This window comes from Sesamum indicum, linkage group LG3, assembly GCF_026168435.1.
Source record: "Sesamum indicum cultivar Baizhima isolate 11 linkage group LG3, ASM2616843v1, whole genome shotgun sequence".
In the NCBI taxonomy this organism is placed as follows: Eukaryota; Viridiplantae; Streptophyta; class Magnoliopsida; order Lamiales; family Pedaliaceae; genus Sesamum; species Sesamum indicum.
In genome coordinates, this window is record NC_142659.1 from 6,188,941 (window position 1) to 6,209,663 (window position 20,723).

The 20,723-nt window shown below is 37.5% G+C and overlaps 4 protein-coding genes across 5 annotated transcripts; 1 reads left to right on the forward strand and 3 right to left on the reverse strand.

The window, feature by feature from the left end:
• Nucleotides 1-1,998: 1,998 nt before the first annotated feature.
• On the reverse strand, nucleotides 1,999-4,505 carry LOC105157354 (uncharacterized). Its single transcript, XM_011073762.3, has 5 exons — nucleotides 4,170-4,505; nucleotides 3,971-4,077; nucleotides 3,770-3,892; nucleotides 2,587-2,689; nucleotides 1,999-2,438 (listed from the first exon to the last, which is right to left on the reverse strand). The coding sequence occupies exons 2-5, from the start codon at nucleotides 4,063-4,065 to the stop codon at nucleotides 2,193-2,195; spliced, it is 567 nt and encodes a 188-aa protein (XP_011072064.1). The 5' UTR covers nucleotides 4,066-4,077; nucleotides 4,170-4,505; the 3' UTR covers nucleotides 1,999-2,192.
• A 569-nt stretch (nucleotides 4,506-5,074) lies between these two features.
• LOC105157355 (lipoic acid synthase 1) lies at nucleotides 5,075-8,949 on the reverse strand. The gene is made up of 4 exons (XM_011073763.3): nucleotides 8,392-8,949; nucleotides 7,465-7,676; nucleotides 6,311-6,690; nucleotides 5,075-5,538 (listed from the first exon to the last, which is right to left on the reverse strand). Exons 1-4 carry the CDS (start codon nucleotides 8,838-8,840, stop codon nucleotides 5,431-5,433), a joined length of 1,149 nt encoding a protein of 382 aa, XP_011072065.1. The 5' UTR covers nucleotides 8,841-8,949; the 3' UTR covers nucleotides 5,075-5,430.
• Nucleotides 8,950-9,199: 250 nt separating this feature from the next.
• LOC105157356 (E3 ubiquitin-protein ligase RING1) lies at nucleotides 9,200-16,236 on the forward strand. 2 transcript variants are annotated; one of them, XM_011073764.3, is made up of 2 exons: nucleotides 9,200-10,464; nucleotides 16,095-16,236. In XM_011073764.3, the coding sequence occupies exon 1, from the start codon at nucleotides 9,321-9,323 to the stop codon at nucleotides 10,461-10,463; it is 1,143 nt and encodes a 380-aa protein (XP_011072066.1). In that variant the 5' UTR covers nucleotides 9,200-9,320; the 3' UTR covers nucleotide 10,464; nucleotides 16,095-16,236. The 2 variants fall into 2 exon arrangements, with proteins under 2 accessions (XP_011072066.1, XP_088734906.1); XM_088878780.1 differs by lacking the exon at nucleotides 16,095-16,236 and adding an exon at nucleotides 11,260-11,277.
• PARC6 (plastid division protein) lies at nucleotides 12,603-20,696 on the reverse strand. Its single transcript, XM_011073766.3, has 12 exons — nucleotides 20,136-20,696; nucleotides 18,372-18,485; nucleotides 18,094-18,231; nucleotides 17,759-17,863; nucleotides 17,545-17,667; nucleotides 16,692-17,060; nucleotides 16,337-16,432; nucleotides 16,105-16,224; nucleotides 15,312-15,377; nucleotides 14,442-15,227; nucleotides 13,802-13,992; nucleotides 12,603-13,154 (listed from the first exon to the last, which is right to left on the reverse strand). The coding sequence occupies exons 1-12, from the start codon at nucleotides 20,436-20,438 to the stop codon at nucleotides 13,070-13,072; spliced, it is 2,496 nt and encodes an 831-aa protein (XP_011072068.1). The 5' UTR covers nucleotides 20,439-20,696; the 3' UTR covers nucleotides 12,603-13,069.
• Nucleotides 20,697-20,723: the final 27 nt, after the last annotated feature.

Genomic DNA, 20,723 nt, shown 5'->3' on the forward strand with positions numbered 1-20,723 from the left:
GAGATGGGAGACAAGAGTAAGAAAAGAATACAAATGAAGGAGGACGTGTACGTAATATCTACTAGAAGTCTTACATTTAACAAAAGTTCTACTTATTGCAAAGGGTATTAAATCCCATATTCAACTGTTTGAATTCTTCGTTTCGAAGGCTAGGTATATGCGTGAGGGGATGAGTGCACATGAAAAAAAGGAAGTACTAATAGGAACTTGGAGTGATGATAGGAGAGACAAAAATAAATTAAATTTAAAATGTAAAAATGATTATGATGTTGTGGTAAAAAATCGGGAATAACATAAAAATCTAAACAATTATATAAAATTATCATTAGAATCTTGTAATTTTTAGTAAATAGATAATTTAAAAACTATATTCATATCGAATAAGTAGTCTATAAGACTGTACTTTAAAATACTTATCAAATGCATATATATATATATATATATATTTTACTTTAAAAAGTGCATTATGATGTTACAAATTAATTTATCATATCACATTAAAATATGAACAAAATAGTAAAAAGTAATTTTGTGAGGCATGAAATGGCGACACAAATGAGTAGAAACACCAACTCCCATCTCTCCTCATTCTTAACTTTAAAACAAAATCATTTAAAAATTAAATAATTTTTAAAACTTATAAGTATAAGATAGATCTAATAGTATTTAAAGAATGAGTATATAAAAATTGAGTAAATTGTCCAAAGTATTTTTCTCAATTTGATTGATTATAAATGAAGACCCACACCTATTTATAGTAGCCACCTCCTTAATTGGACTATGGAGATTAAAATTATCTATGGTTAGGACAGATTCTCTTATTACTCCAAGAATATTGTATGTCTATTCTAATATGTTTTTTTTTTTTTTTTTTAAATATCCTTTGGAGAAACTTCTAATAAAGAATCAACAGATATTTTTTACTAAATAATCTTTCTAGAATTTTCTTATAAAATGGGGTCAATTTTATCCATTTTTGTTCTCAATCGCAAAAGTTAACACCCTGATACTCTTAAAAAGCTTGATTTAAAATATAATTATTTAAATAATTATATATTTTTTAAAAATAAAAAATATTCTGATTAATTTAATAGTATTTATTTTGTAAGGAGGATTTAATAGCATTTAAAGGATGGGTATATGATAATCTAATAATAAAATATACATTATCATTGAAAATGGTATTATTATAGAAATATTGTGTGATTTGTCTCTGAACAAAAAAATAAAAGTTCAAAAACAACATTTATATATCATGGAATGCTAGAAAACGTTATTATTTAAATAAAGGTTTTTGTAGAATAGAACATTCAGATTTTCTATTAGACTAATTTGGTTTCAAAATTATTATGCACATCATTTCCATCACTTCCTGTTTAAAGATTTGTTAGTTATAATTTATGATTTTATATTAAAATATGATAAGTCATATTATTAGTTTAAATAACCTCTTTGTGCGACTCATATTTAACTGTTAATTTCATATGTATTTGACATTAATGAGATGAAAATGAAAATATAAATGTAGCACCCCCTTCGCTATAAGGGGTATATCTACCCTAAACATCATACTTATAGTAATTCCTGTGTTCATACATATACATTTGCACATAATCATCTAATCAATTTGCATACGTAATCCCAACACGTCATAATAGGTATTATCAACCCATCAACCCACAACATTATATATATACATATCACACATCACAAAGTGATTCGTCACAATAAATGCATGTGCATAGAAATTTAAGAGTTAATTGTATTGAGCATTCAGCATTGATTAATAGATATAGATTTAACTTACCCCAAAACCAAAACAATATCAAACTTATACCCTGACTAGAGAAGAGTTACAATCTTTCCACTTCTATAGCTCTCTTGAGCAGATCTCTGAACCTTCACCATCTCATTGATGACCTCCTTCAAACATGTTCAAGTTCTTGGAAATTGAGATTTCAGATAATCAACAATCACTTGAAGGAACACTGAGAACAATTGTCCAGAGGAGAAAACTGAAATCCATAACAAGAATATTCCAATTATTCATATTGCTAGAGTCAACATATGATTTTATTTTCTGATCCACTCAAAATTTGATGTATATCCAAAGTCATAGAAGCTAAATTAAAGTAAAATTCAGCTCAACAAAAGAATAGCCATCTCGCTAGCGTTGAATTGACGAGCCAACTTCAACCAAAGAAGCCTCCTCTTCGGTCCATCATCTCTGCAGCCCTGTCCTTTCTCAGCTTATTCACAATTTGCAACGTCTGGGGATTATTGAAACGGTCACGAACAAACTGCCTTTCTTCAGCCTGTATCTCCTTGATAGCACTCGGATAAGGATTTGGAGGGGGTCTCTTTCCTTGAAGCCTTGCAATTTGCTTCAGCCGAGCATATGCCTTCTTTTTTGCTTTCCTCTCAGCCCGATATTCCATCTAGCACAAATTAACCATTAAGTCCAAACAAAAATATCTGGATTTGGCTTCTTAATTGCCACAGTAAGAGACAAATCTATAAAAAACTGACACATCCCAGGAACAAAAAAGAGCCAAGAAAATAATAAAGGCAAGACAATATACATACATCAGCAACAGACATAGCTTCCTCCTCACTAACCCCTTGCTCCTTCAATTCAAGCACTCTCCAAGCAAATACACGAGCTGCAGGTGGATTGAAACCAGAAATTCTGTTACAATGTAACAATTATTAGTTCATGTATAATATTTCATAACTCGAAGAAAATTTTGCTGAGTCCTTAACCCTCAGCTAAAGACACCCTTCAAAGCATCATAAACAGAAATTTCACAATCTCAATACACCCTCTCTTCCTGAGGGGATGGTGCCACTTGATTCCATATACCATGACTTTTTCCATGAGATTGAGGGGTTAAATTTTCCTTCTTAACCACTGTTCCCTCATAGGAATCAAAAGGTTACTATATAACATAGTTAATTTGCCTATCCATTTTTACTAGCACTAAAAGGGTCAATCCATCTCGATGGTCTTCTAATTGTATACACAAGCATAAAAGGCAAAAAGGAAAATCTGCCAGTCACAACAGAACAAAGTTATAACATAGTATGCATGTTTCAGTGAAGAAAGTGATTTGCAATTGTTCCTCGATTAGAGCTGCAATCCCTGTTCCGTACACTCATTCGATGAATAGTTGGACTGCATTGGGAATAAACAATCAAAGAAACTTAAAGTCTGTATAACTTTACATAATCTCGCCTACAAACTTTTCGAGGAGGCACATTGCCAAGTAGGGAGTAGAGGGCCAATCGCTTTCTTACCTATCTGCTAGTCCTAAAAATAAATCTAATCTTTTGGCAAATCAGCTAAAAGGTCCAACGGTTGTAAGCTTGTATAGAACTCTAGCTCATTGACGACTAATAGAAAAATAACCTAGCTAAAAATTGAGGTGAACAAAACTCATTACATCTCCAGACTTCCCAAATTAAGAATCCTCACAAGACTCCAAATCCAAAGCCAGACATTGAACTAGAAGATTTGTTTCCAGAAACAACAATATCATAGTAAAATTAAGCAGCCTGCTTATAATTCAAAAGATTGCAACCAGCAGCGAGACTGCATAGAGGAATAAATTGGAATAAGATGTTTTATCAACTTCACAAACAAACACCATATGACCATCTTCGTCTTAAGGACTTTTCATTTGTCCATTAAAATTGAACATGAAACTTTACGGACCCAAGGAATATTGGGCAGTAAAAAATAAGAAGCAAAAGGTAGTAGGCCAAATACTTGATAGCATCTTCAAACTTGGAATCCGGATGCTTTTGAAAAAACTTATTCACAAAAGTATCCTCCGGCAGACTTATGGGCTTGAGCTTCTTCTCTGCGCGAGGAAACGTAGCAGGTGGAGCCCTAAATACAAGATTAGATGAAAAGGTGAGGAATGTGTAACAGTTTCAGGGAGTGAAGGGGGAAAAAGAAGATACCGACTTTTCCATGGGTTTAAGCCAAACAGGCTCAGCTTTAGCAAAGCCTTTAACGAGCTTACGAGTTTTGGCGAGCAAATCTCCTCTCATATACGACATCGTTTTTATTATCTGTCAAGATCAGATTATGAGGAGGTGCAGAGAGACACGAGGGTGAGTTACAGAGAATATCATATGAATTGGGTGTTAGAGAAGGGACATACCGGCGGTGAAGAACTCCTCTCGTGTCGTGTCGTCCCGTCCGCCTTCTTTCTGTTTTCTTTTGTTTGTTGTGTTGCTGTGAGTGTGGTGTTTGAGAGACTGATAGGTTGGGCCTATTTCTCTGGGCGGCCTTTAGAGTTCCTTTCCAATTTGAGCAGCAATTTTCCCTTAAAAAAGAAAAAGGAGTCCCCCCTCCGTAGCCCTTCCCACATGATGGCTGATGCTATTCAAAGGCAACTTTCTAAGTCACTGCTGCTGTAGCTGCGTTGATCGATCGTCAATGGGCTTCCTTCCCACCCCATATACAATTTGTTAAAAAAGAAAGAGTTATTGCATTTGGACGTCTTTCATTCCCGCATATCTTTTGTGTGCTCAAGTTTTACCTAGCTGGGACCTTTTAATCTTGTTGCTAAATCAAATGCCCCAAGTTTTACCTAGTTGGGACCTTTTATTCTTGTAGCTAAATCCAATAGGGTTGTCCGAGGTGGCTTCTTGCTTTACAATTGTAGCTAAATCGAAGCAAGAGAGCGACTTCCTAATTAGAAGGCGTGAATGATAAATGTCAAGGGAGTTAAGCACTGGAAGGCGTGAACGATAAATGTCAAGGGAGTTAAGCACTCGCACGAGTAGTCCCTCAAGAAAAATCGTGACTCTTAACTAAATGCCTTTATCCTTTTGCCGTATTGGTCTTAAATATCCTGTGGCCTTTAACAATTAAGTGCTCAGTAATCAATCAATGGGGCCTAATTTCTCAATATTCTTTAATCCTGCTAGGAGGAGTTTGCCTCTTTCACTTTCGTTCCAATCAACTAAATAAAACATAGCCTCAACATCTGCCTCTCTCTCTTCTACTTTGTGATGAAGATGAAGAGAGAAAACAGCTGGGACATCCAACAATACAACATACTTAGGATCACAACCATGTTGGAATACCATTTATTAAAGTTATCCATACAGTAATGATTTCTAATATAACATCAGCCTTTGTGTAGCAAGACCAACTGAGGGGTCTTTTCAATATGCTAATTGCAATTTACACCAAAACCGGATGTACAACTAAGAAATACCATGATTTGAAATGACAAAAGTCCAAGAACCACATGAAGAAGCCATCTAGCAGAATGGAATCTAGGGTGAAAAAGAGTCCGTAGAAGCGGGTGAAGCGTGTCCTCGCAAAAGAATGAAATATTTCCCAATCTTGAAAATCAGCGTTAAGGGTGTTCACTTTACATAAGTGACCGTCAATCACCAGAAGGTTGACCTCTATGTAGAAGATGCAGCACGATCTGACTCTATCATGGATTTGATATAGAATTCACCGGCCTTGTATGAGGACCTCACCATGGGCCCAGATGCTACATACCGAAATCCCTGCCACAGTCAACACATTAATAAATATATTCATTGTTTTCTACAGGCTAGCACTTCAGTGTTAAACCATATTAGTCATGAACACACATGTGCAAAAGATTGCATGATAATATGCATCTTGTCCATAATACTTAAATGTTACTAGTAAAAGAAACGTCTAGGTTACTGTTCTGAAGACCAAAGCAGTATATGCAACTCAAGCAGATAACTAGTTGGCTTCAACAAGAGTCTCAAGTTCTCAACTATCACTAATTTTCTCTATTATTCTAATGAAAAATGTTACATCACAACTTATCCCACAAGGAACACATTGAATGTGAACCTAAAACCATTTCTTAAGGTGAAAAGTTTAGCAAGGGAAGAAACAAGTTACATAACATGGAGGAACTAAGAACAATTAATAGTGTGGTAGCACCTAGAATTGGCTAGTCCTACTTTACAAAAATAAAATATAAACTACCATACTCTAATAATAATCTGCAAAAGCAACGTATGCCTAGAGCGCAGCAAGTAAATAAATCAGAAAACAAAGAGAAGGAGGGGATAGAATATCAGTCTAGTAACTCATGTTAGACTTAGTCCTGGCATATATGAATACTATCCAGAATTTCAGATTTTAATAGCATTGAGAAACACCACATATTCCTGCAACTAAGAAAACAATACATGTCAAAAATTGACTAAAAGAGTGCTACTAGATGTTGCCTGTCACCCTTCATATCATTATAACAAAAAAACCATTATAAATTAAAGATAAAGAAGAGCGACAAACCATTTGCATGCCTAGAGTCCGATACTTCTCAAAGGCTTCAGGAGTTATGTACTCTGACACCGGCATGTGACGCTTTGATGGTCGCATGTACTGACCAAATGTCATGACATCAACACCAGCTGCCCTGACTTTCTCCATAGTTTTTACTACTTGGTCAGGTGTTTCTCCACATCCCAACATTATTGAAGTTTTGGTGAGTGTACCTGGTGGGGCATAGTCTTTTGCCATCACTAGGACATCCAGGGATTGCTTGAAGTTAGCACGGTGATCACGAACTACACTCTGAAGCTCCTCAACAGTTTCAATATTGTGTGCAAAAACATCTAACCCAGATTTAGCAACTTTTTCGACACAGCCAGAGTTTCCGCGAAAATCAGGAACTGCAATTTGAGAATAACATGGTCAACAAGCAAGCAGTTCAAAGTACAAATTTTCCTTGCTCATTATCAGACAATCACTTATTCACAAACTTCGTGTGGGACTAGTACTTTGCATTTCCCATCTCATGGAAAACCCTTTTCGCTCCGGTTAGACTTATCCCCCTCTAGGGGGATTTTAGTGATAGGTTCTATAGGAACTGGACGATCCTATTTGGTCAAATACCTAGTGACAAACTCCAATGTTCCTTTCATTACGGTATTTCTTGCTTTCATGTCAAATCACATATCAATGAACCAACATTATAGTGAGAAAGGCAACCGACATAGACTTTTTAGGTTACAGAAAATGCTGGTTGAACATAATCGGTATGCTTGCATTTGCAGTATGCATTAGGTGTGACCTTTTCCTGAAGAAGAATAGGTTTCCATGTAAAAGCTGTAAGATAAGGAATCAACAATTTAATTTGGATATGCAGGAGTGGCCAGTCTTCCAGTGGAAAAACTGGAAGGTAGCTTGAAGAAACTCCAATTTGGGTGAAAATATAGAATGATCATAAATTCTCTAAAGATAACTCCAACAGTTAGTCCAGCTCCGCATACTGGTGAAACAATAGTAGCTTGTGCAATTCGAGCTTCTGCTTCAAATCATCTCCAAAATATTTACAGATGTAATTATGCAAAATCATCATATTCCCAAATTTAAAAAAAAGTAGGTATAGCTGGCTTCAGCATCTTAAGTTTTTACTAAAGCTATAGAAACACTTTGAGAAATACCTAAAGCTTCTATAAGCATAGCTGGCTTCAGCGTCTTAAGTTTCTGCACCGTCTCTGCAAAATGACCACTTCCTTGATCAGGTAAATCATCACGATCAACACTAGTAATCACCACGTAATCCAAACCCCATGAAGCTATTGCCTCAGCAACATTTGTGGGCTCATTTGGATCAGGAGGAGGCGGAGTGCGTGATGTCTTTACATTGCAAAATCTGAAGAAAAACAAATCATAAAAAGGTCACTAATTCGAGGATTCTTAAAATTTCGATGTCTTCTGGGAAGGAGTGACTCAACTCTCATACTAAAGAGTAGACTGAAAAGGTTCTTTGTTATTGAATTCAGAGAAACATGTCCAATAGAAACAGCTTAAGCTCTATATTTATAATGTCTACTTTATTGAAAACAAAGTGTATTGTTAGTTGTCATTGATAGAAAATGGTGGTGTCGACCAGTACCACAAACATTGGACTTCCCTTAATGAGACTCTTCTCAGCAATTGATAACATATGACTTTGGGAGATTTCCATCTTACTCCAATGGTATTAATTAAAAAGACATTATTCATCCTATCATGTCTGTCTCTACTTTATTTGTGTACTACAGCACCAAGATCAACTTTCATGCAACAAAGAACTAGACCAGGTTAAAACCCTCATAAGAAAAGATAAGGGAGAATAAATTGTAACCCTTCCTTCGTTCACCTTAGAACAGCTCCATTGATGTGCATCTCCGCAGGAAAGATAAGGGAGGATAAATTATGTCACAGACTGATATAACCCATCACTCACAACATTCGCATTTTCACGCAGGCAAATCTCAACAAAAGCAACCAACAAAAGCTAAACCAATCATTTCCTACTTCAAATGATAAATCACTCAACAAATAACAGGAGCCAATCTAAAAACAGTTGAAAATGCAAAGATTACCTGCAGCCGCGAGTACAAGTATCACCAAGAATCATAATGGTGGCAGTTGCAGTTCCCGTCTCACCTCCAGACCAACACTCCCCCAAATTAGGGCACTTAGCCTCCTCACAAACGGTATGTAATTTCAAGTCCCTCAATTTTCTCTTGATCTGAGTGTACTTTTCCCCACCGGGGATGGACTCCTTCATCCATTTGGGCTTGGGCAACGGCTTCTTCTTGGTGCCAACCTCGACGGAATAAGAATGGTCGGACTGGAGCTTGATGAAGTGGGCCAAGGTGGGGGATTCAGCAGCAAGGCGGCGGCGCAAGCCATCAAGGGTTGGTGGGTAATTCTGGAAATCGGAGTGGGGAGGTGATGGGGTGGGGGTGGTTGAGAAAAATTGGGTGAATCGAGAGAGAAGGAAGAGGGAGGATTTGGATGTGAAGGATCGAGTGGCCAGGGAATTCATTTTCCTCTCCGATTCACACTTTTCCTCTCTATTATCTGTTTTCTTTTTCTTTCGGATTTTCAGAATCTGACCATCACAACTTCCCTCCAATTTTCTCTTTTTCTATTCATAATCTTCCTTTATTGCTATTTCACAACATTTCTACTTAATTTTTTTATTTGTTATTATTAAATTATTTATATTATAAACTCACAAATAAATACAGAAATTATGATTATTTGAAGGTTTAATGGTTGTTTTATGACTGTTAACCAAAAATAAAATAAATGGATGAATTGAGGAGTGAAGGTGCGATTTTAGCTGAAACAGTATGTTATTGGAGTGTAACTAAAGAAACGAACATTAAAACACGTTTTCCACAGCTCTCTCTTCTTGTTTATCATTTCTCTCCCAAAGCCAAAATCAAGAATTGAAGACGACTCCAATCTTCACATACATACATACATACCCACGATCATCTCTGACTTGATATTGAGAGCCATGTCTTCGGCGGGTGTTCCGGATGGCGGTGAAGCCGCCTCCGCTGCCGCTGTTCCTCGACAATACTTCTGTTACCAATGCGAGCGCCAGGTCACCATCGCTCCTCCACTCTCACCCACTGCCGAACTCGTCTGCCCCGATTGTCAAGGCGGTTTTCTAGAAGAATCTGAAACTGCGCCCCCCTCAAACCCTGAAAATCCCATCTCTAACCCTTTTCTCCCCGACAATTTCCCTTCCTTGGGCGGATTCCCCATCATCTTTTCCTCTGCCCCCGGAGCTTCCGCATTTTCCGTCTCCTCTGGTGGCGGAGGCGGTGGATTTGACGATCTCTCAGCTCTTTTTGGACCCCGATCTCCCAATGAATTTAATCCCTTTGCCTTTCTTAATAACTATATCAATAATCTTCAGGCCAGGGGAGCAAACATCCAGCTTGTTTTTGAATCGCCTGGCGGTGGTGGAATGAGCGGCTCAGGGGTTGATTTTCGGCTTCCGATGAATTTGGGGGATTATTTTATTGGGCCTGGTCTGGAGCAATTGATTCAGCAACTTGCGGAGAATGATCCAAATCGTTATGGGACGCCACCTGCCTCAAAGTCAGCAGTCGAGGGATTGCCTGATATAAAGATTACTGAGGAAATGTTAGCTTCAGATTCTTCACAATGCGCTGTGTGCAAAGATAGCTTTGAGTTAAATGAGGAGGCAAAGCAGATGCCTTGCAAGCATATTTACCATAAAGATTGTATCCTGCCTTGGCTTGAGTTGCATAATTCTTGCCCCGTTTGTAGGTATGAGCTGCCTACTGATGATCCTGATTATGAAAATCGAAGGACAGGACAGACAAATGATAATAGTAGTAGGAACAGTGGCAATACTAGTTTGGGTTTTGGGGCTGGTGGTGGTTATCAGGATAGTGGGGATAATAATAACAGTTCGCTGACGCCGAGGACTATGGAAAGGAGGTTTAGGATATCAGTCCCATGGCTTTTAAGGGGGCTTGGTTCACCAGCCGAGACGAGCAGTACTGGGGGAGGAGGAGCTGTGAATAATGATGGAGGTAATAGCAACACCAACAACAGTGATAGTGTAGCATCCAATACTGGCTCAGGTAGAGGAGGTCAGGCTAGAGAGGAGGACCTCGACTGAAGTATGTTGTTGCTGTATTATAATTACTTTGCTTCATTTTCATGATTGAGGTGATTTACTGCTTTTACTGTGATTTCATGTAACCTTTTAATCCAATGCTTTAACATACGACGGAAATGAGGAGAAAATTTTGATTTTCATATGGACAACATGGTTGTTTATTTACATTTCTTAAGTAAAATTTATGCCTAAAATTGGACGTCTCTAGGGAAAATTGGTTTATGGCCTGCAATTTCGAGCAATGATAAGGAAAATGTGTATGTTGACCCATATTGACTTGCATTGTGAGGGTGAGACATGTATCAGAAGATCTTCAATGTTGGGATTTATGAGCAAACTAGAAATTCATGCAATCAAGTGATCAACTGCCATCAATTTGCTGAGAATTATGGTTGTGTTGCAACTGGAATGGTAAAATATTCCTCTGTGCTTGAACTACTGATCACTTGTATCAGTGGACAGCATATTTTCTTTATTACAGCATAGTCTATTAATCTTTGAGCACTCTGAATGATCCACTCACTTGGGCTTGATTGCTCTTGTATTACATAAAACATGTTTTTGACCTGTGCTACGAATCTTCTTCCTTGTGGCCATTTCCAGTGTCCAGCTAGAATAGCAAACTTAACTTGAGTTTTGAACTTTCTGATTATATCATGCATTTCAATGATGGTCCACTACCAACTATTATAGGATGAATATCCATAAAGCCTTGATTTGTGATTGGTTTAGATGTTTCTTTGCAGCAGATAATATACTGTTGATGATACTAGCTGCTGTAATTCGCATTTACTAGGTTAAGAATTTCTGCCGAAAAACTGGGATGATAATGCTCTGCTCTTTATGAAGGATTTTCTGTGCTAGCTCTGGAATATAGCCTTAAAATGGCAAAAATTCGTCAGACCTTGAAAAGGGATTGTGTATCATGCCTTTAATTTTACCAGGAGGTGAACGATTAAATGTATTTCTATTCAGAATTAGAAAATGATCATTCTTTATGCCGATCATTAGCTTATGCATTTTTAGAACTCCAACCAGATCTGCTTTTATTAATGATTCCAGTTAGGGTTTTTGGTGTTAGGCAATTGTGGAGTTTGGGGTTTGAACATTTTTCACTTTTTCGCAATGGATGAGAATTACGGTGCTCTCTAAATTGGTGTTTCTTCAGTTGCTAATTGCATATTTTCGGAGAATTTTGGGGCATGGTTATGTAATGTAATGGTAAATGGAGAAGTTGGGGTATACTACTGGGCTGGTTGGAATGGAGGACTAGAATTCATTGAGTACTTGACTCGTGTCTTTTCTTTTTATCTTTTTTTCCCCTTGGGGACTCTTACCTTCAAAAAGTAGAGCGCAGGTCGGACTGCAGGGAGCTCTGTGAAATGGGGGCTTCCAATATTTATTGGATATTTTTGCAAGTGATGAGAAGTTTGAGTGGGAACTTGTTGAAGATTGTATTTGTTTGTTAATAAGCAATGGAGTTTGTTGTTGCATGTTATGGGTGAAATTATGAGCTTGGAACCTTTGATTTATAGACTTATAATGAGGTGGGTGAATTGTCGGTGTTGCACCAACGTACATAAGTATTAGGTAGGTTGTGTGAAGCGGAATGATAATGGAAGGGGAAGATTATAAGGAAAGGGTAAAAGAAAAAAGGCGATAGCAGCATAGCTGATAATTTGTGTAGGTGTTGGTAGTAAACAACAACTAGGCAAAATTGTTGAATAGGTAATGTGCTCCGTCACCTTCCATACTGCCTACTGCTGACTTAACAAAAACGAAAAAAGGAATTACTTATTAATATCATTCGACGAACGGTTCTAATAACCACTCATACCTCTCCATTCATCTCATTATCTCATAGCAAAGGATCCACATAAAATAATATAAACTTATCATGAATATAAAAGTCCTAGCCAGACGAAGAAGCTATCAGCTACTGTGGCCGCTCTTTGCTTACTAAATCATTTATGTCTGGGATGGTTGCAGTAACTGAACACTTTGAGTTGGAAGACCTGAAAAAGAGATGTGATTCTGTTGCTTTTTGGGAGAATCAGTTGGATACTTGTGGAAACCTTGTTTTGCAGGAGGATATTGTCTATACATATGCAGTTTGGAACTGCAATTGAGGAGTACAAATAAAGGGAAGCTGCATTTGTATAAATAAGCCTAATCCAGAGTTTGCACTTAAATTTAGCATACATCTCATACCAAAACTTACTACTGTATCCTACCTTAGTCTTAGACATAAGCATTAGCAAGACGAAGGCCGATTACCTAATTAAGCAATGCTGAAACAAATACAATTTCAACTGTCTATACCGCCTAAATAACAAGACTGCCATTCCCAATAGTCGTTGCTGATGGCAGGGTGAGAAAGAAACAATAAATGGAATATTCCTAACTAGTTCTGCTAAGTACACAACTGGCTAAGGAAAATGAAAAAAGAAGTGAGAGAAAGGGGAAAGTCTTGATGGGGCTCTACCTTCTTCATTGAAATTTAGAGTCAGCTTCAGGAAACCATGTACAGGTATAAAGAAATGGGTTGACGAAGAACATCTGTTGATCAAAACCAAGTATGTCCGAGATTAGTCTTTGATCAGTGGTCATGAGGGTGTTCGGATATCACCTTCACAGAACCTCCATGATCCATCATCCTGCCTCTTCAGAAGATACCGTATTTTATATGGGCTGCAAACAAATTGGATATTGTAATGTCAAGTCCCAGAAGGGAACAGATAAACATGATGTACCATATGAACATTACAATGGTCACTTGGGGTAACTAAGCAATACATGCCTTTTGCAACAAGCACTTGATGTTCTCAGTTTTCAAACTGACCACAAAAGTGAATAGTGCCATAATTCAAATATAACGATTCCACCTGAAGGATAATACCACTAGCCACATGTATTAAAGCAAGAGAAAATGTGTCACTTAAAATTCTCATTTTTGAAAGAAGAAAATGTCTTATTTTCCCTTCAACTGCACCCAAACAAACAAAAATTAGAAAAGAAAAAAGGGGGGAAAAAAGAGAAGACAAATGTATATGAGCTGTAAAAATTTTGAACTTATGCAAGAAGCAGTCATGTTATTTGCCTGATTTTCGCAATGGCCAACAAAGTTATAGACCTGATAAGCCTCATGCTGAATATTGGTCATTATTATAGACACGAGGTGCTCCCTCCAACCACGTTCACTAATGCACCTTATACCAAAAGATCGACGATAAGGACTGCTAAATAAACTTACCCATTTTGAGACGTAGCCAAAAGACCAAAAAAAGTGACTATAGCATAGCTTCAAGTACTCATCATGACTAAGGATTTTTTATTACCTGTAGTAAGTTGGATTTTTAGGCTGGGTTTCATCTACAAGTTCAGCCGCCTCCTCCAAAAGAACTTCTATTTCTGCCATTTCCCTTCCAGTCCCATCTTTCAATATGTCCGCATGTACGACTGTCAATTGCAACAAAACGAATCTCCAAAAACAAGACCTTGCTTTTGCTGCATCAGCCAATGCTTGCCACTACAAAATATCCATTTTCTGAAGTTAATGAGAAGCATAGCTGGTAATAAAACAGTTTCAGTTACCAATATGTGATGGACTCCAAATTTCATAATCAATATTAGTTTTTCCACCTGGCCTAAAAGTTAAGGAACTCAAAGTAACTTAGACCAAAAGTCCTGTATTCCAGACATCAGTGTTATAAAAGGTATAGATAAGTTATTAGCATTTTCCTCTTCAAGATTAGTTATATATTGGACTGAACAATAGTGGTATGAAATGGAAATATCATGGGTTAACATGAAATACTTATTAAGTTTTACTGGAGGCTGAAAGTGATGGAGCACAATTGAAGTGTGAAAACCAGAGATTTAAAATACTTGAACGGGTGAACTTACAAATATCCTGCTAGGGAAATAATGCTAAACAAAAAGACCAATGCTTCACAACAATCAGGAAATGGATCTCACCTGAACAAGCATTGATCCTTCAAGAATTTCAAAAAGGCAGTGAATATCATGGTCAGGCCCAAGTGCTTCAGCTTTGATTGCTTGCCATCTCTTGACAAGAGTCTCAGCATCTTCAACCGGCATCGGCTGCCTATATGTTGATATGATTGGAGATGAAAAGCCAGAAGAGAGCGAAGCAGTTTGCAGATCTGCAGATTCTGGGCAGTCTTCAGACTGCATTTTAACGATTGATAGGACTTTCTTGAGCTTTCTCATAATACCATTTTGCTTACTTGTTGCACGTCTGTAACTTGGATCGGTAGAAGAATCAGTCCACATAGGGGAGCTTGCTTCAATTTTTCGTTCACCCATCCTCCATCTAGATATCTTTCCTATTCTCCAAACTTGCATGTTAATTACTTTGCATACAGCAACCAAGATGCAGCCCAATGCTGTAGCATACATCGTCTTTCCAAGCACATGACTGAAGCCCAACCAAAATTTCCAGGCTCCACCCTGCTTAGAACCTAAAGTTCTTTTAAATTGGATAGATGGTGAACAACCAACATTGCTTCCACTAATGGCCTTGGCCTCTATCAGATAATTTTGCAAATTAGGAGGGGCAAGCTGCTTGACAGCTGGGCCAAGATGCCTTGAAGACTCTGTGCTTGAAACTGGCTCTCCATCTCGTTGATCCAGTAGAAGAGCACCAACAATTGATCTGTGCCTATTGGTGGATGAAGCTGGAGGAGCTCTTTTATTCTGTCTGTTTCCAGAAGGTCTTTTTTCACCAATAAAGAAGTCGGCCTATAATTGCTACTAAAATTTAGTATTTGATAGAGGAAATTAAGAACTCTATTCATTTGGATGGGTAGCATTAAAAGCTTTTACCAAAGATGGGGAACAATCCTGGGTATCTGGAAACAAGCCAAGCACAGATTCTTTCAACCATGTTTCCTAGAAACACGAAACACATAGTTACTCAGAACTATCAGACGTGCTTGAACAGTAAGCATCACAGGTGGAACTTTAAATCTATAATATGCAGACACAATATAATGAGCAATGGAAATTGTAAGTATAACTGTGCGCATGATCAAAGGAAATTGACTTAATGAACTTACTGGTAAGATTAGGACATGCTGCATGGAGGTGACTTTGAATCTACTATGGATAGGATAGCTATATAATGGATTCAAAATTGAGGAAGCAGCATGGTAACCCCGGTTAAATCTTCCAAGTATCAACGTCTATACCTAGAGAAAGATTATTGGAAAGGCGATAGGCCAATTTTCTATTTTTTTTTATTTTTTACTTTTTTCTGTTCAAGGAATTGCGAAGATTAACTGCCTCAGTTAAAGAAAAGGAAATAAGGAAGACTTATGGAAAACATCTGTATCTTTTTGTAAGTTATCTTGCCTAAATAGAAGACGGCTTCTTTTTAAACGGCAACAAAGGATTCTTAATTCTGCATAAAGACAAATTCGCTAGGGGATTAATGAGTTCTGTGGGGATAATCCTGAACAAACAGCTATTAGCGAATTTTCCCTTTTCTTTTTCTTTCAACATTTTTTCCATTTTTCTTTGTGTGTTGGAGGGTTGGGGGAGTTTGTAAAGAACTGCTACTTATCTTTGCCTCTACATATGGATGAAACATTAATTTTGTAATAACAGGGAAATCTACCAGAGGTTTATCTGCACCCGGAGCTTCTCTGGTTTCTTTGATTTGCAGTGAATTTTGTGAACTAGGTCTTGAATTGAGTTCAAGCTTCCTTAGTCTTTCAACAGCTGTTGCTTCATCACCCTGGAAAATGAGACCTAAGGTTTCCTCACTGCTGGTTTAGAAAAGGGGAAAAAGAAAAGAAAGAAAGAGAACAAATGCCACAAAGAAGAAAGAAGGCAAGGGAGAGGTATACCTGCCCAAGTAGGAAAGAACAAAAGGCCTCCTCAAATTTTAAATCAATGCCTTCTGAAGCTATTAAACATTCACAGATTGACTTTGCCTTGTTAATCTACACAAAAGTGATGGAATCAAATGATGAGTAGAAACAAAATGGTACATTCTTTCTCTCTCTCTCTCTCTCTCTATATATATATATATATATAATATAATTTGTATTGACACTCACACTCAGGTACAGCACTTCAAAAGGCAAAAAGATAAAAAAAGACATTGTGGAGATGTCTCCAAATCATATATTGTCAGTCAGAAATGACAAATTTTTAAGCCAAAACTTAAACATGGCTGCAACGTGATTAAATATATCTTACCAGGCCTGTTTGCTTGCCTGAAAATCCAAGGGCTATATGAGCTAACAACACCACATAGAAGCTATTGAAATCAATGACAATTCTTTGATTCTGCGATTCGAGCGACTTTCTATTCTTCCTTGTAAGAGCTAAACTATCCCAAGGTACAAGTTCAACTATTTCCGTAGCCATGAGTTTTTTAAGTGCTTGATTCAGAAAGCAAGGCCAGTCTTGAACTTGGCATGAAATTTCAACATCCAGACCCTGTCTCAGCAATTCACGTAGAGATCCAATTGCACCAAGTCTTCTTTCAGCATTTTCAGGTGTATGAGGCATTCCCAACAGATCCAATGTGCAGGCTGGAGCAAGCTCTTTCAAAGACTCTTCTATCTAGATGCAATATTTGAACACAACTTATTTGAGTAGTACGTAATCATCCAATTGAAGAATAAGTAAGCAACAATCACAAGCAAAGTTGAGACAATGAGGATTAGCATTTGAAAATCTCCAACCTGATCGAGAAAATCAAAAGCCCGAAAAACCTAATAAATCCATATATATGGTTGACAAAACAGGTGAAAAGCATACATGTCTTTTTTTCCCATTAAAACAGAAGAGCCCTTTCTTGAGTTAAATGGTTTCAAAGACCACCCAATATATAATCATCCTTATTCCCAGGAATCCATCAATGACATACCAATTTTAGTTGGAGAACCAATGTTATGCCATCTGACCTGTACTTCCATAATGATAACTTTTCTAATTTCAACTATCAAAACCATCGCCACATGAAGGTGCATGTATAGTTATTAGACCAGGACAAGGAATCCCAATGAAAGCATATTCAAGGAAGTGCAGCCAAGATCAAGATTACCTGAGACAACAGCATCATCTTCGCAAGAGAAATCTTACTCCTCAGAAGAAATTGAGCATGGAAAAGGGCTTCAAATCCTTGAGCAATGTTGTTCTTCTCAAAGCCAACTTTTGCAATTGCACACTTCAAGAAAGCACCTATATAAGAAAAAGAAGATAACAAAACTGCGAGGGAAAAACAGTTTAGCATCTGACCTCCTCCTTTTTCTCCTTACCTCTGCGAGGGCCATAGACAGATGCAAATCATGTGCAAATGGCTTTGATTCTGGATGTTGCAGGGCTTCTCGTCCAATTTCTAGCACAATCTTCTCTTCTCCAACCTAGATCAGATCCAGTTCAATAGTATCAACTCCAGAATACACAGAAGGTCCATTCTACCATATATTCTCCATTAAAATTGCCAGAAAATATTTTGCAGATCCATATGGCAACAAAAGATAACTGAGACACTTCACAGGGCAAAAATGTGTCGAAGTGGATATTGGCCTTACTATTATATGCAAGTGTTGTATCATAAGTTTCAAGCATCTAAGGTTATGACCAAGCTTACCTCCTGAAGAAGGCATAAAGCACCAGGCAACCAAGCCCAAAGGATTTTAAGAGATGATCTAGGGGGTTGCTTATCTTTGAAATTTCCAGCATATTCTGGTTCAAATAGAAGCTTGTTCATCACATCCATTAGAAGAGCCTACGGGAAGCAGGAGGGAGAATATATGTATAATATAGTGAAAAGTTAAAGAACAGATAAAGAGAAATTACTCAATAAGATCACAAGTGAATCAATCTTTAAACAACTAAGCAAAAAGACCACAATTTTTTTGCAAAAACCTGACGGGAATTAACAGCATCTTTAGTGTATCCTTCTTCAATCTCTGCATTTCTCAGATCATTCACCGACTTGACAATTTCATCTTTCTCCGCTTGATCATGAACACCAATAATCTGAAAGCATTCATCACCACAAGTGAGGAACTGAGATATGAAAGTCAAGTTCTTATTTGTAGTCCTTCTTAAGCAGAACCATATTGAAAACCAAGTTTACGATCGGTAGTATGTACAAGCTCCAAATCTTAGCCAGACATAAAACCTCATGCAAACGTCAAATGTTCACAATGGATAACAGGACCAGATTTGAGACAAGAACTCCACATTCAAATTGGAATTTTAGTTCTCTGCTCTGATAAGTCCTCCAAAGGTGTTTAGAGCTAAATGAGAAATTTCCAAAGAAGGATTCTTTGTGTTAATATTCCAAGACCAGAAAGTAACAGGAAGGGATGGACAGGATGGAAGAATGAAGTACATGATATCTTCCTTATGGAAATTAAAAAAAAAAAGAATTGACATGGTTGATAGACATGCATACAATAAGATATTCACTCACAACCAAACAACCCATACTATGAGGCAAAACAACATACAGGTCCCGAGGCATGTATACATTCTAGATAGTCACCCACAGCAGAACACCCGATATTATCAGGGACAATTGATAAAATGAGTAGTAGGGCAAAAGATCAATCATTGCATTGACTAGAAGCATTTAACAGGAAACTCTCGATGTACGAAATTTAGCAGATATTTTTCAAGTTGTATAATGCAAAATTTTACCAGTACAAGTTGCAGTACCTTGTTAATTTGAGTGAATCCCGTAAAAGTTTTTATTTTATGATCTGGAGTTACTCATGTTTGGTCATGCATAAAGATACAGCATATTACATCATGAAAACATATTCCACCGGTTGCCACTTCCAGTGGAGTGTTGTCTAAATTTAGACCACTAGAGTTATAATCTACTATATGTGGATAATTAAGAGAAATGTTTCTGAATCCATTTAAATCTAAAAACATGATTATTCTAGGTAATGTTTTCAGCCTTCTATCCTTTATCTACTACATGAAAAACGGATGAACAATTGAAATAGCACTCAAAAGTTGCGGATAGATAGACAATTGATGAACACCTTGGCAGTCATGAAGAAACTTTTCGAGGAAAAACACTAAGGGATTTACTTAACAAAGCTTTTGCAAATTAATATAGGAACTTGTAAGAATATACTCTTAAGTATTTTATGTCATCATTCTGGGCACATAATCTACAGGAACACAAATGCCATAAGTCACAACTGGAACTCTCTGTTGCGCATCACAACTTAAGACATTTTGCTTTTGGCGGAACTGTTTGATTCAAATTGGCGATTATAGGAAGCCTACTCAGCAACATAAACATGCACATCAGATATAATGATAGCAATAAAAAGGATTCTTTTCTAAGGTGCTGCGAAATAGTTTTGACTGTAATGTTAGGAGTTCCTTATGGCAAGCTGTAGCAATTTAGACAGGCCAAAATGAGAAAGAAGATACTGGGTGCAAGCATACCCCTGCATTTCAGCCATTTACGATTTCCAGATTCGCATTGCCTTTTTCACGAAGGTATATATATTAAAACAAATTTTCAGAAATTAATTCTAGCAACAACTAAGAACCAATGGTGAGAGACAGACAACCACGTAATGCGTGCGTATTTAAACTACGCACGACAAACTACGTAGAGAAAGTGAGAAAGAGTAAAATAACAGTAGTGCGACACTGAACCTGGTAGCAAGTGACGGGGATTTCAATGCAGGGGGCCTGATTCGGCCCATTGATGTTTTTACTAGAGCTTTCCTGAACAACAGGAAGCTCCGTTGCAGCAGACAATCTCCAGGAGTGGCCAACCCCAGAAACCCTAGCTGGGCCACCACTCAGATAATCAAAGTTGCAGCTTTTCCTCTTCTTGTGGTCGCTTCTTCGTCTGGCAAAAGCGTCAAAGGTATCGTAGCAGTGAAGCTTGTTGGTGGTGTCAGTAGAGAGGTAGAGCTTATTCACAGAAGCCACCAGTGTGTGAATATTTGCCATGTAATTCTAGATTAGCAGCAGCGCCATCACATCAAGATTTCTGCAAGAGAGATTCTGGGGCAAAATGAGGGAAATCTGGCATTTTGATTTCGAGTTAGGAAAAAAGGATTGTAGGTGGGGTTGGTGGATTGGATTGGAAAGCGTTATGCATTGGGATTGGGGGCCTAATTTTGGGATAATTTGCAGAGAAGTAGCTGCCCTGCGTATATTGCTTTCTCTTTTTCAATGGGAAAAGGAAAACTCCAAAAGAAGCAAGAGATGAACAATACGGAATTTAGTGACCCC

Coding starts and splice junctions, on each gene's coding strand:
- LOC105157354 (XM_011073762.3), bottom strand. CDS start 4,065: ATGTCGTATATGAGAGGAGATTTGCTCGCCAAAACTCGTAAGCTCGTT. Junction 3,893..3,970: donor TGGCTTAAACCCATGGAAAA/GTCGGTATCTTC, acceptor TCTTGTATTTAG/GGCTCCACCTGCTACGTTTC. Junction 2,439..2,586: donor AAGCTATGTCTGTTGCTGAT/GTATGTATATTG, acceptor AATTTGTGCTAG/ATGGAATATCGGGCTGAGAG.
- LOC105157355 (XM_011073763.3), bottom strand. CDS start 8,840: ATGAATTCCCTGGCCACTCGATCCTTCACATCCAAATCCTCCCTCTTC. Junction 6,691..7,464: donor TATGCTTATAGAAGCTTTAG/GTATTTCTCAAA, acceptor CTCAAATTGCAG/TTCCTGATTTTCGCGGAAAC. Junction 5,539..6,310: donor GGACTCTAGGCATGCAAATG/GTTTGTCGCTCT, acceptor TGACTGTGGCAG/GGATTTCGGTATGTAGCATC.
- LOC105157356 (XM_011073764.3), top strand. CDS start 9,321: ATGTCTTCGGCGGGTGTTCCGGATGGCGGTGAAGCCGCCTCCGCTGCC.
- PARC6 (XM_011073766.3), bottom strand. CDS start 20,438: ATGGCAAATATTCACACACTGGTGGCTTCTGTGAATAAGCTCTACCTC. Junction 17,864..18,093: donor CTTTATGCCTTCTTCAGGAG/GTAAGCTTGGTC, acceptor GATCTGATCTAG/GTTGGAGAAGAGAAGATTGT. Junction 15,228..15,311: donor AGGATTGTTCCCCATCTTTG/GTAAAAGCTTTT, acceptor TAGCAATTATAG/GCCGACTTCTTTATTGGTGA.